At 38.0% G+C, this 13,586-nt stretch overlaps 2 protein-coding genes across 3 annotated transcripts in view; one reads left to right on the forward strand and one right to left on the reverse strand.

Moving 5' to 3' along the window:
• Window positions 1-13,586, forward strand: part of dhx38 (DEAH (Asp-Glu-Ala-His) box polypeptide 38) — a 210,461-nt gene that overhangs the window by 52,855 nt on the left and 144,020 nt on the right. The window lies entirely within an intron of this gene.
• wwp2 (WW domain containing E3 ubiquitin protein ligase 2) overlaps window positions 1-13,586 on the reverse strand; it is a 129,596-nt gene that overhangs the window by 10,658 nt on the left and 105,352 nt on the right. Inside the window, exons 13-17 of one of the 2 annotated variants that reach the window (XR_007263762.1) lie at window positions 6,825-6,984; window positions 4,453-4,586; window positions 3,804-3,944; window positions 1,755-1,875; window positions 1,358-1,486 (exon numbers count right to left, since the gene is read on the reverse strand). Coding sequence is in view for 1 of the 2 variants with exons in the window: in XM_048605723.1 (XP_048461680.1) it covers window positions 1,755-1,875; window positions 3,804-3,944; window positions 4,453-4,586; window positions 6,825-6,984 (556 nt within the window). In the remaining variant the exon portion in view is untranslated. The remainder of the gene's footprint in view (window positions 1-1,357; window positions 1,487-1,754; window positions 1,876-3,803; window positions 3,945-4,452; window positions 4,587-6,824; window positions 6,985-13,586) is intronic. The other variant, XM_048605723.1, reaches the window with a different exon arrangement.

The raw sequence follows: 13,586 nt of genomic DNA on the forward strand, positions 1-13,586 counted from the left end.
GGGATCTGACTTGTCCAGCATTACTGTCATTCATTACATAGTGAAGAATGGGAATTTGTAATAAAAAGGTAAAAAATGAAGCAAATAGACCTCTTTATATATCACGAGCTGTTTATTTTATGACAAGTACACAGCTCAATGAGGAGTTAAAATATGTTTTTTATGCCCGTATTCAATGGAGAAAAACTAAAATTGGCCAAGAAGTTAAAAAATTCCTACGTCCGGCAATTTTGCTTTATTTCTAGAGAATGTACTTGAAATCATAATACAATCAAGATACAATTCAAGATATCAATCATTTTTTGCGTTTTGTGTGTTTATAGCATAGAAATGCTACACTACATTTTAAAGAGCAACTATTCTAATATAAAGACTCCCAGCTGAATTTAATTAAGATATAATGATACAACATGGATATAGTCTTCAAGTGAAAGGTCATTCCATTGAAAAACTGAAACCCAAGATGTATGGTTTGTCAAAAGGTGATCTTCTTTACCCTTCAAACTGGTTACTCTGACATTAATCCTTTCTAAAGTTATGAAAGCTGCTACCAACTTTCATGCAATCCACCATTTTAAAGTTCTATCTTAATCCAGATGAAAAAAGCAAGGAAAGACCATCAGGCCCCATCAATACAAACCCAATCTTTCAGCTTGTGCAACCTGACCCACTATCATCTTCCAAATGTCATATAGTTATAATTATGTAATTATACTTCTTGGTAGATATAAAAGATCCATGGGAAAACCCCATCAGAAATGATAACTACCCAGGTTGCATCAGAAAACAGGCTCCATTAACGTTCCCCTAGCTCCTATAGAGATTGATAGGAACTGCACCATTCCCATCCATTAGTCTGATCCCAAAGAATACAGACTTGTTAAAGGTCTGTGTTAGTATGTTCTTCCACACAGTTATTCTATTGGTGACCTTACTCACATGTTATGCATTTCTGAGCTGATTTAGATGACTCCTCCATCATTACCTTGGACATTTCTGTGAAGTTTGGCACCATTAACATCCAAACACACTGCCATTATATGATATTTCACAAGTATTACAATTGTCTATCAAATTGCTCCATTTTTCTTTGAACTTAATGGTTTACCCTCATTCTTTTTTCTATTATTACAGCAAGCTGCCTAATTCATATTATTCCTCTTCATAGCAATAATCTTCTCCACTGACCAGTCAATTTAGACTTTAAGTAGATGATTTCAGTCCCATTCATCAACCACCTTCATATCTAAATTTCCATTTGGAACCTTCAGCATTTTCCACAGTGCAGTGGCTGACGCACATCATTATGTTTTCATTTCCTTCCATTTCTTTCAAAGGGACAAAGAAAATATTGTACCTTTTACTTATTCAAGGACACAATCGATCTTGACCTTGACCAGTCTAACCAGCAATCCTAACTGCAACCTTCCCTGTAAATAGGTAGTTGGACAAAGGGTCTGTTTCCATGGTGTATGACTCTATGAGTCTATGGAAATAAAAGAAACTAAAGTTAACCCGCTATCTTTAAAAACTATCTAAAATTGTCACCAATTTAAAAAATGCATCAGCACACAGATTTTTGAGTGGTTTTTGAAAACCTGTTCACCACAGAGTGATTTAAAATGTTTCAATCCTAATAAATTTGCCTAGGAGAGGAAATCAGCCTGTTTTCTAGCTATTTTTCATTGTGTGCATCTTACATCATACTGTATGAGTAGTCAGCCATAAGACAAACTTCAAAACAAGCTTTTTACCTCTAGTTCCTTTTCATCAAAATATCGCAGCCATTCTAATGGTACCACCTCATTAAAGCCATCTAAGAAAGCCTTGGTCTGTTCCTCAACTCCACGAGTAAATCTCCAGTCTGTCAGCAGCCTACAGTTAAAAAACAAATTAATTGAATGTACATTGTTGCAAATATTTAGAAGTGGTTAAGGCTAATATATATTTGTAAACTCAGATAATAAACAGATTTTTGGGGCAATGGTTTAAATGTTCCATGTTTATTTTATGAAATTAGAAGCTGTCTCACTGATTTTGCAATTTGTCAGGAATTCTTTAGTCAATCTAGCACTGTTGACTGGAGATATGGTATAGACTGTCTAATGCACAACATAAAAAAAGTGGAGTGCATACCCCCACCAGACTGCACTAACGCTATTATTATTATGCAGCTCTTCACTGAGGTTTTTCCGTGTGAACAATGCTCTGTAATTACAAAGCTGAAAAAGAAATCATTTTATTAAGAGCTTCAGCTAATTCACAACTAACATCCTGCTTCTGAAAACTCTGCTCAAAATTCACAGATGTGCTAAATTCCAAGACAGCAGCTAGGATAATCATCAACATTCTAAAACAAACAATAACATTCTTTTAAAAGGCAACAATATTCTACAGGAGAGGTCCATTCACTCTATTTCCCTATGTTAACAGATTCTCAAAAACATTTCTGGATCCAGATCCAGAGTCATATCTTCACAAAAAAAAATTAATTCTTCTTGGGCCATTCCCTATCTGTGTACCAATTTAGATTGATATCTGTCCATTAACATCTAAGATACATTGCTTAAAGACAAACAGTCTAGCAAACAGGAATAAAAATACTACCCCCGTCCACCTTAATTAGTAAGATAATGGTATCAATGACTGTTGTACTCTGGATGTGGCCTATCAACAAGCAAATCAATTTCATGATCATCTCTGAGCAGTCATATAAATTAGTACTGTCTGTCTCCATTGCTATCAGCAATATTACTCCTAATTGGCGTAGAGCAATAGTAGGGTGAAACAAGTCAATAATCCCTCTTGTCTGGAGATAGAAGACTGCGAGAAAAGTGAAGTGATTCATAGGTAATTTTGCCGAAAACTGCCATATTTTCCTAACCTTAAATTAGATAACAATAGATCTGAATTTAACAATTTAAAATCTACACTAGTAGGATGAGAGATTGTTCTGAAATGCATAATACGTTCTAAACAAGATTAGACATTGTTTAAGAAAACTTTAAACTCAAAAATATCACAGTTTTTGATATGTTAAAAACAGAAACCTATATAAGTACTTTTGGGGGGAACAACAGCAGCTAAAGGTTCAAGAGGATTGGTTAAATAACAATTTGATATGCTTACTTTGCACACTTTTAATTTCCTTTATACTCCTGTCTATGGTTCTGAATTTGTTGGTCCTTTAGCCATAATAAATTTAAGGCAATCAAGAAGTTGTGTACAAAATGAAATGCGGAAATGTGAGTCATCACATGTCATAGAATTGTGTCATGACAAATAATAGTGTATGCAACATGGATTAAATAGAACAAACATATATCCTGTGGTACTGCTCATAATAGATCAAATGATGAATTCTAGTACCAGGTCATGATTTAGTACACTGTGCAAGGTTCATTTGTATTACCTCTTTAAAGCTAAAAACTGCCATTAATACACAATGAAATCAGTCAAGTGCCAGTGATGAGATTGCTAGTGTCTTGTTTTGTATTCAATGTTCATAGAAGCTCCTTCTTTTCAAACTTTTTCTTTGAAATATAATACTGAAAACTGAGTTTGATCCAGACTAACACAACTTTGACATATCCTAAACAAAACATTCCATCTAAACATCGATTAATATAGAAAACTTCCATAACCCTACAGTATTACAAAAGAATATTCCTGATGGAATATATTTATAGTAAGCAGCTTTAAGTAATAATTTTCACAATCCGACTGGAATACAGTTGTCCTTTCGTGGGCTATGAAAATGGATTTCTAAATTAAGATTGTACAAAATATTTAAAATCATTAACCTCATGTACTCCTCCTTATTTTCTTCAGTGACCATAACATTTTCCCCGTTTTCCTTCAGCTCGTGGCTTGTAACTTTGCCTAAGATTTCCATATCCTGAGCAAAATACAACTCCAAACCACACTCTTCGACATTATTCTCCCTGAAATGGAGAAAAATGAAGTCATGTTTAAAAAATAAATTAAGCATAGCACAATCACTAATACCATCCAGTCTTCAATTTTTCATTAAAAACAGAAAGTGCTGGAAGCAGATCTGGCAATAAGCATGGAGAGTGAAACAGAGCCAATAAACCGGGTTCCAAAGAAAAGTCGTTGATTTTGAAATAATAACTTCAGTTGCTCTCTCCACAGATGCTTTCAAACCTGCTGAAATTCTCCAGCACTTTTCATTTTTACTTCAGATCTTTAGCATCTGCAGTGTTTTGCTTTCATTCAATTTTACATTGATTTCTTGAGAAATAATGCCAAACTTATGCTTCACTATACCCGCTGTTAACTATCTTCAACTGTCGTTTCCTGAAACAATAGAGACTGGTTGAAACATAAGATTAAAATGACCAATTTCAGTATGCCTAGAATATATACTTGCATCATTTTACAACAAATTATGTAAATGCACTGTAAGTTCAAATACAAAGTTATATTTACTTGATCCACAGCAGAGAATTGTAGAACTCTGGATCAATTGATTCTAAGTCCTTCATTGTAGGCTTTTTATTCAGCATACACTTATAAAATGGCAATGTGAATCCGGTATCAATAAATTTACCATGGTAAAGAGCCTAGAAGTAAACAAAACATACAAGCTGAGTTAAGGCAAGGTTTCATAATACAGCTTACAGAAATACTTTGAGAAAGCTGAAAGTAGCACTCATCAAGACCTCCAAGTAGTCATAAGGAATATTTGAAACAAACAGACTGTCACCTTTCAAAAATATCTTTGAGATCCTCACTTGTGCTAGACAAAGATGTAACACCATATTTGGGGCAATTGGTTAGTTCATTGTCCAAGATGACTTGATCAGGGAGAGTCAACATGGATCTATAGAGGGATGTTCTTCCTATTCCTAGCTGAATTTTTTGACGGAATAACAAATGTGTTTGATAAGGGTGCACCTATGGATATATTTATAAGAACTTCTAGAAGACATTCAACTAAGTTCCAGTTGAGAGACCAATGGTAACAATGAGAGCACAAAAAATTACTGGAACTAACTATTTGCCTGGATGGGAGACAAAGAGGTGGAAAATGAGAATGTAGTCAAGTTTTGTGTGTTTATAGCATAGAAATTCTATGATAAATAGAATTGCGCAGGGATCTGAACTGTGATTTCACCTTCTCATTGTACTTATAAGTGGCTCAGATAAAGGTACAGAGGGGCATATATAAATTTGCTTATCACACCAATTCATTTCGTACACTAATAGTTTGGCTAGATGCAAAAAAAATTGCAGAGATATTGCTAGATTAAGTTAATGGGAAAAACTACAGCTGATGGGTTCAAAGCAGCAGTGTGAGGTGCACTTTGGGCCCAAGAAAGGGCTAGGGGCAGCAGAGAATTCACTAGAATTGCTTTTGGGTCATAAAGGTTAAATCATGAAGACAGGATGCATCTCATGGTGTCCTCTCACAAATATAAAAGAATAAGACATGCTGTAATTGAAGCATTTAAGATAATCAATGAATATGACAGGATAGAGAGAGAAACTCTTTTCACTGGTGAGAGACTTCAAAACAAAGGAATATAATCTTACAACTAGAACCATGTGATATGAAGCCAGGCAATGTCAGAAATCATTACTTCAGACAGTACTGGAAGTCTGAAACACGCCTTCTCCTAAGGGTTATGAAACCAATGCAGAAAGATGAAAGTAGGGTATAGATATGGAAAATGCTCGAGGGCGTGGATGGTCCACATTCCTTTGTTCTAATGATAACAACAACTTGAAGGGTGCTGACCCGAAATGTCAATTTTCCTACTTCTCTGATGCTGCCTGGCCTGCTGTGTTCCTCCAGTTCCACACTGTTAACTTGCACTTATATTGCACTTTTAAATGTGATAAAACATTACAAGGTGCATCCCAGGTATGTTTTCATAATAAAATTGGGCTCCAAGCCATGTAATGAAATATTAGAACAGCTGACTTGTCAAAGAGATCGGTTTTAAAGGAAGGAGATTTTGTGGGGAAAGTTCATCATCAGCATAGTCCACAGACTGCTAAAGGCTTGGTCACCAATGGTAGAGTGATTAAAATCAAGGGCGCACAAAATGCTGAAACTGAAGGACACAGAGATCTCAATATATTTATTGTTCAATCAACATCACTAAGATAAATAAATTCCTTGATAATGCTGTATAGAAATTAAACAGTGAAAAAAAAATTTGGCAGTCTCTGTCACCTCTTTTACAATGATAAAATGTATGAATTCTTTATGACAACACCCTGACTAATCAAAGTTACCTTCCAGGTCTGAAAACTAAAATTGACAATTAACTATTCCTGCTATATCTCTGCCAACAACTGCTCAACCAATCACAGCCACCTTCTCATGCTGAATAAATTGGTGTTCCTTTGTGAGTATGGTTTCTTGTGTCCTAGTTCTAAGAAATGGAAGACAAAAAGCTTCAACTTTGTGTCCCTTTTCAGCAATGGTTAAGTTCTATACTACCAAGCAATTATTTGTATGGAAATTGACTACCGGTTTTTCCTACGTTACAACAGTTCTTCCAAAGTACTTCAATGGTTCTGAAATGGTTTGGTGCTTTCTTAAGTTATGAAAGGACCTTAGAAATACATGCTTGCTTCCAAGTATTTCTGGGAGACTTGCATTCAACTTGGCAGAAATGGAACTTCAATGATGCAAATATTTAAATTTACAGGTTCCAGATCTAAAATTGAAATCCCAAAAATTGTTTTAACACAACTTTGGTCATGTGTGCTTTGGAATTGACTGTCGGTATTTAGAATGCATGTGGTTACACACGCTATATTTCAATTACATCCATCTTCATACTTACCATTGCTATGAACCTTCCAATAAAACGAAAATAGGTCAAGTGATCTGGATTAATTGATGATGCAGGGTTTATCTGCAGACAGTAGTTGTTCTTTCCAGCGTATTCAAACAAGCAGTACATTGGATTGAGAACTTCATGGGAAAGCAGGAAAAACCACTCTCTATGGAACAATAGTAAACTCAAATAATAAGTAATTGAAAGTTTATCAATGTAAATTGTATGCTCAAAACACAACTTTCATCTTGTTACAAAACGATTATGCATGTTTAAAAGTGAACAGATTTTTCACCATCCCACTGTTCATTCTATCGCCAAGAAATCATAACTCTTCTCCAACTCAGATGCTCATGAACAATGAGCAGAAATAGTAACTTCCCACCATGGAGTCAAAGAAAGCTTTGTTACACTACCTTCAACGTTTTACTCAGAAATTATTACACATTAATATATGGCAACTTCATAATTAATTTTCACAGATGCATAAGATTATTTGCATATATGACACAGCCACATGACCCATAAAATTCATGTTGACTCCTGAAAGAGCAATGTCTACAGGAGTCCAATTCCTCACTCTTCCCTTGTAGCATTGCAAAATCAGAACCCTCAATTTCTTTTTAAAATCATTCATCTGGGTCATCACCACAGCACCCTTGCATCTACCAAAACTTGCTGGTATCTCTCCTCCAGGCAATTTTTGATTCAACTTGACTTTGACCCTCCTACTCCAACAGTCTCAAATTTGTTAACCAGTCTTTTTGTGATGCATGTCAAATACTTTATTAAATATAGACAATATTGCTTTCCCTTCATCAACTTTATGTTATTTCATCAAAAGATTCAATCAGGTTAGTCGAGCGTTATCTGTCTTACAAATCCATACTGACTGTCCTTAGCTAACTGAAATATTTCTAAATGCTTGTTTATTTTCTCTCTATTACTAACATTACCCATCACTGATGGTAAACTGACTAGTCTATGGTTATGTGGAATGCCCTCAGCATTCTTTCTTAAATAAAACTCTTAAGCATATCACCTTCTTTGCCCCATGGAGACCCCATCTGCCTCTTATAATGTATTGTTCACAAAAAAGAATTCTGACTTCCCATTAATGTTAACTGCCATTCTGATCTCATTGACTTTGACAGTCTTATTTTTTTCTTCACACCCGCTATCAAATTATGATATCTGGCCTGATTCTCCCTTGAAGAATTTGCCAGATGTATATCATACACTGTCTTTTTCTCACTCCCTCATTATCCAAGAAGGCTTGACTTTTGTTGGCTTACTTTTTGCCTTTATTGGAATATACTTGGTCTGTACTTAAAATACTTTCTCCAGAAAGATCACCCACTGTTCTCTTGTTGAACAGAATATTTTTGATTCTGTTTGACTCTGGCTAGATCCCCTCTCAAACCTTTGAAGTTAGCCCTCTTTCAGTTCACACGTTCTACTTTAGTTAATTCTTTGTATTTCACAATTGCTGATTTGAGCCTTATGATACAAAGTTTATTCTTATATAAATGCTCCACTATACAATTTAGCCGATCTCATTCCCTAGTAACAGATTCAACTTCACCTGCTTCCAAGTTAGATTAAGGTAATATAATTTTAAAGAATTTCTCCTGATTCATATTTCAGAAATTCCTGCCTTCCTCTTAGCCTTTCCATCAGCAATGTGTCCCTGAATATGATCATTCAATGGTTCTTGTATTTATTGTGATTTGCTTCTCTAATCATGTTAGTCTCCCTCAATATATGGCAGATTATAGACTATTACTAGTGTTTGAGCACAGCTTTTTTGGATTTTCAATTCAAACCATTTGGATGTTGACTTTGAACCCAAGAACAAGGACATCATCTCTAACATAAGCGTCTTCCCCAGTTAAGTACTGCCATCCCTTCGTGTGCAAACCCTATCTTTTCCCCCTTCCGAAACATTTTTAACCAGTTGTCTTAATTCAGGTGCAATTACATAATTAAGTAACAGCAAAATAAAATGCTTTAAAACTCTTGAAATATAGTTTAATAAATTCTGCAAGTATTTTTACAGACAGTATTAGATAACAAGGTGCTTGATTCATAAATGCCCTCAAATTGCCTGACCACGACTCTGTAGAAAAGTTTTTTTTAAAACAATCTGCATGGACACTTTACACCAATTTAGACACAAAATTAACAAAGGCATACCCTGACCAGTCAACTCTGCAAACTTCTTTTCACAAATGTCTGCAGTTATGTGCCAGAATTAAGAGCAATGCCCCACAAAGAAGACAAGTAAAGCCCGACATAATCATATTCACCAAATCATATCAAATCCAGAATTCTCCATCACTATTTCTAGATGTGTCCTGACCAGATCCGCAACGGGTAGTAGCACAATGATATAGGGTCAGGAGAGAATGACTCTGGGAGCACTCAACATTGATTCCAAACCCCATGAAGTACAAAAATGTCAGGTCAAACATAGGCAAGAAACCTCCTGCTAGTTACCATCTACAGACTCCATTCAGTTAATGAATCAACGTTTCTTCATGTTGAACACCACTTGGAAGAAGCACTGAGGGTAAGAATGACACAGAATGTACTCCAGCAAGGGACTTGACCACGTCCATCATCAAGACTGGCTCATTCACATCACTACTGACCAAGGTCGCTAAGCTCTGAAGAACATAACTTCCATACTGGGCCTGTGGACCAACAAGAGGGGAAAAATTTAACTTTACCCCATCCTCATCAATCTGTTACAGATGTATTCATCCATTGATCTGGTGAGAACAACCACTCCATAATACTTGATGAGACAGTGTCAATCATGTTATGTGGCACTATCCTCACGTTAAATGGAATTCAAAACAGAACAGATTAAAACTAGCGTTCATGAGCATTCCGTGAGCCACAGAAGGAGCGCAGAATTATGGTCAACTACAAAGTAACCTGTGGCTTGACAGATCCCTCATTCTGCCCTTATTAAGCTAGGGGACCAAATTTGGTTCAATGAGGAGACTAGCCAGGTGCAGTTCTAGGGATGCCTAAAAACAAGGTGCCTTCTTGGTGACCTACCTACAGGACTATGTGCATGATAAACATTGGAAGCAGCATGCTATTGATAGAGCAAAGATACCTCAGAACCATTGGGTCAGATCAATGCTCTCTAATCCTACCACACCCAGCAGTGGTGGAAAATTAAAGGTCTAACTGGAGACGGTAGCAATGCAAACACCCCCAGCCTCAATTATGGCAGAGCCCCAGATCTCAATGCAAAAGCCAAGACTGAAGCATTTGGAAACGACCTCCATTAAAGGTAAACAGATGGTTCATCTTTGCCAATCTTAAAATTCAAGTCAGTTTATGTGATCTGAATAAACAGTTGAAAATACTGGACACAACAAAGGGTATGGGCCCTGACAATGTCCTATTACTATCCTAATACTATTGAAAACAGGTGCTCTAAAACTAGCTGTGCCCCTAATCCAGCTGTTTCAGTACAGCAACAAAAATAGCATCTATTCAACAATGTGGAAAATTGCCCAGCTATCCTGCCCACAAGAAAGGCATATCCAATCCAGCCAATTTCAGACCTATCAGTCTATTCTCAACCAAAAGAAAGTAATGTAAGATGTGTTGGTACTGCTATCAGGAGACACTTAATCAACAAGATCTCATTAATACTAAATTGAGGCTCTTCTAGAAGCACTTGACTTCAGGCCTCATCAAACACTCGATCCAAACATACACAATACATGCTAACAGGCAAGAATGATTGTCTTTGACATCAAAACAGCATTTGACTAAGAATGACATTAAGAAGACTTAATAAAACTGAAGTCAATCACAATCAAGGGAAATCTCTCTGGTTGGAATCATGCCTAGTACAAAAGAAGAATCAAGTCATAGAGTAACACAGCATGGAAACAGGCCATTCAGCCCAAACTGGTCTATGTTGACCATGGAGCCCACTCAGCTAGTTCCAATTGTCCACATTTGGTCCATATCCCTCCAAACTCTTCCCATCCATGTACAAATCCAAATGTTTTTTAAATGTTGCTATTGTACCTGCCTCAAACACTTTCTCTAGCAACTCATTCCATATACGCACCACTCTCTGCGCGAAGAAGTTGCCCCTCAGGTCCTTCTTAAATCTTTCCCCTCTTGCCTTAAACCTATGCCCTCTAGTTTTCGATTCCCCATCTCTGGGGAAAAAAAAACTATATGCATTCATCCTATATATGCACTCATGATTTTATACACCTCGATAAAGGTTACCCGTCATTTTCCTACGTTCCAAGGAATAAAGGTCTATCCTGGCTAACCTCTCCCTATAACTCAGGCCTACTAGTCCTGACAACATCCTCCTAAGTCTACTTTGCACACTTTCTAGTTTAATTATGTCTTTCCTATAACAGAGTGACCAAAACTTTACACAATACTCTAAGTGCGGCCTCACCAAGTACTTATACAACTGTAACATAACATCCCAACTTCTATATTCAATGCCTCGACCGATGAAGGCCAGCATGCAAAATGCCTCCTTCACCACACTGTCCACCTGTGACACCACTGTCAACGAACTATGTACTTGTACTCCTAGGTCCCATTGTTCCACATCACTCCTCAGGGCCTTACCACTTACTGTATAAGTCCTACCTTGGTTTGACTTGCCAACGTGCAACACCTCACACTTATCTGCATTGGATTGCATTTGCCAATCCTCAGCCTGCTTCCCTATCTGATCAAAATCCCTCTGTAATTTTTGATAACCTTCCTGGCTATCAACGATACCTCCTAATTTTGTATCATCCGTAAACTTACTAATCATGCCTTATACATTCACATCCAGATCATTTACGTAAATAATAAGTAACAAAGGTCCCAAACCAATTGCTGTGGCATACCACTAGTCACAGGCCTCCAGTCTGAACAACAACCTTCAACCATCAGCCTCTGCCTCTGACCATTGAGCCAATTTTGAATCTAATTAGCTAGCTCTCCCTGAATTCCATGCAATCTAACCTTCATGACTAGCCTGCCTTGTGGGACCTTGTTAAAGGCCTTACTGAAGTCCATATAGACAACATCCACTGCCCTACCCTCAACTATCCTCGTGGTTACCTCTTCGAAAAACTCAAAGATTTGTCAGACATTACTTGCCATGCACAAATCCATGCTGAGTATCCCTAATCAGACCTTGACAATCCAAATGTTCAGTTGATCCTGTCCTTCTGTATCCTCTCCAATAACTTCCTACCACTGATGTCAGGTTCACTGGCCTGTAGTTCCCTACACAGCATTTCTGAGGAAGGGTCACTGGACCCGAAATGTTAACTCTGATTTTCTCTTCACAGATGCTGCCAGACCTGCTGAGCTTTTCCAGCAACTTCTGTTTTTGTTCCTGTAGTTCCCTAGCCTGTCTTTGCTACATTTCTTATACAATGAAACAACATTAGCCATCCTCCAGTCTTCTGGAACTTTACCAGTGGCTAAAGATGAGGCAAAAATCTCTGCAAGAACCTCTGCAATTTCTTCCCTAGCCTCCCACAACATCTGAGGATGGACTTGATCAGGCCCAGGGGATTTTTCCACCTTAATGCAATCTAAGGCTGCAAACACCTCCTCTCTGGTAATACGTATGTGGTCCAAAACATCCCCACTTGTTTCCCTCAGTTCCTCAACATCCATGATTCCCTTCTCAGTAAACACTGGGGAGAAATATTCATTAAAAATCTCCCCCATCTCCTGTGGCTCCACACAGAAGTCTGTACTTGATGGAGGTCAATTGTTTCAGCCCCAGGACATCAATGTAGGAGTTCCTCAAGGTAGTGGCCTAGGGTTAAACATCTTCAGCTGCTTCATCAACGACCTCTCCTCCATCATAAAGCCACATACGGTGTTGTCCACTAATGATTCCTCTATTTGCAGCTCTTCAGGTACTGAAACCACCTTTACCTGCATGCAGAAATACTTGAACAACATTCAGTACTGAGCGGATAACTGGCAAGCAAAATTTCTGTCCCCACCACGAACTGCCAGGCAGTGACCATCTCCAACAAGATAGAATATAAGCACCTTCCTTGCCATCCAATGTCAGTTCCACCACTGAAAGCCCGCCGCTAATATCCTAGGATGGAGGAATCTCCATTCACATGAAGACTGCATTTACAAGAGCCGGTATGTGCCTGGAAATTTTGCAGTCAATAATTCTTCTTCTGATTCTCACTACATTCAAGATATGAGGCAGGAGCTAGATGGGATAGCATCCACTTGCCTAGTTGAGTACAACTCCAACAATACTCAAGAAGCTTTCATTCAAGGATAAAGCAGCCTGTTTGCTCCGCACTCCAATCACTATCTTCAACATGAGAGATAGTAGGAACTGCAGATGCTGGAGAATCCGAGACAACAAGGTGCAGGGCTGGATGAACACAGCAGGCCAAGCAGCATCATAGGAGCAGAAAGGCTTACGTTTCGGGCCTAGACCCTTCATCAGAAAAGGGGGAGGGGAAGGGGGTTCTGAAATAAATAGGGAGAGATTGGGAGGCGGATAGAAGATGGATAGAGGAGTGGATAGGTGGAGAGGAAACAAACAGGTCGAAGAGGCGGGGATGGGGCCAGTAAAGGTGAGTGTAGGTGGGGAGTTAGGGAGGGGATAGGTCAGTCCAGGGAGGACGGACAAGTCAAGGGGGCGGGATGAGGTTAGTAGGTAGGAGATGGGGGTGCGGCTTGAGGTGGGAGGAGGGGATAGGTGGGAGGAAGAACAGGTTA

Source organism: Rhincodon typus, chromosome 15 (assembly GCF_021869965.1).
Source record: "Rhincodon typus isolate 14 chromosome 15, sRhiTyp1.1, whole genome shotgun sequence".
NCBI classification, from domain to species: Eukaryota; Metazoa; Chordata; class Chondrichthyes; order Orectolobiformes; family Rhincodontidae; genus Rhincodon; species Rhincodon typus.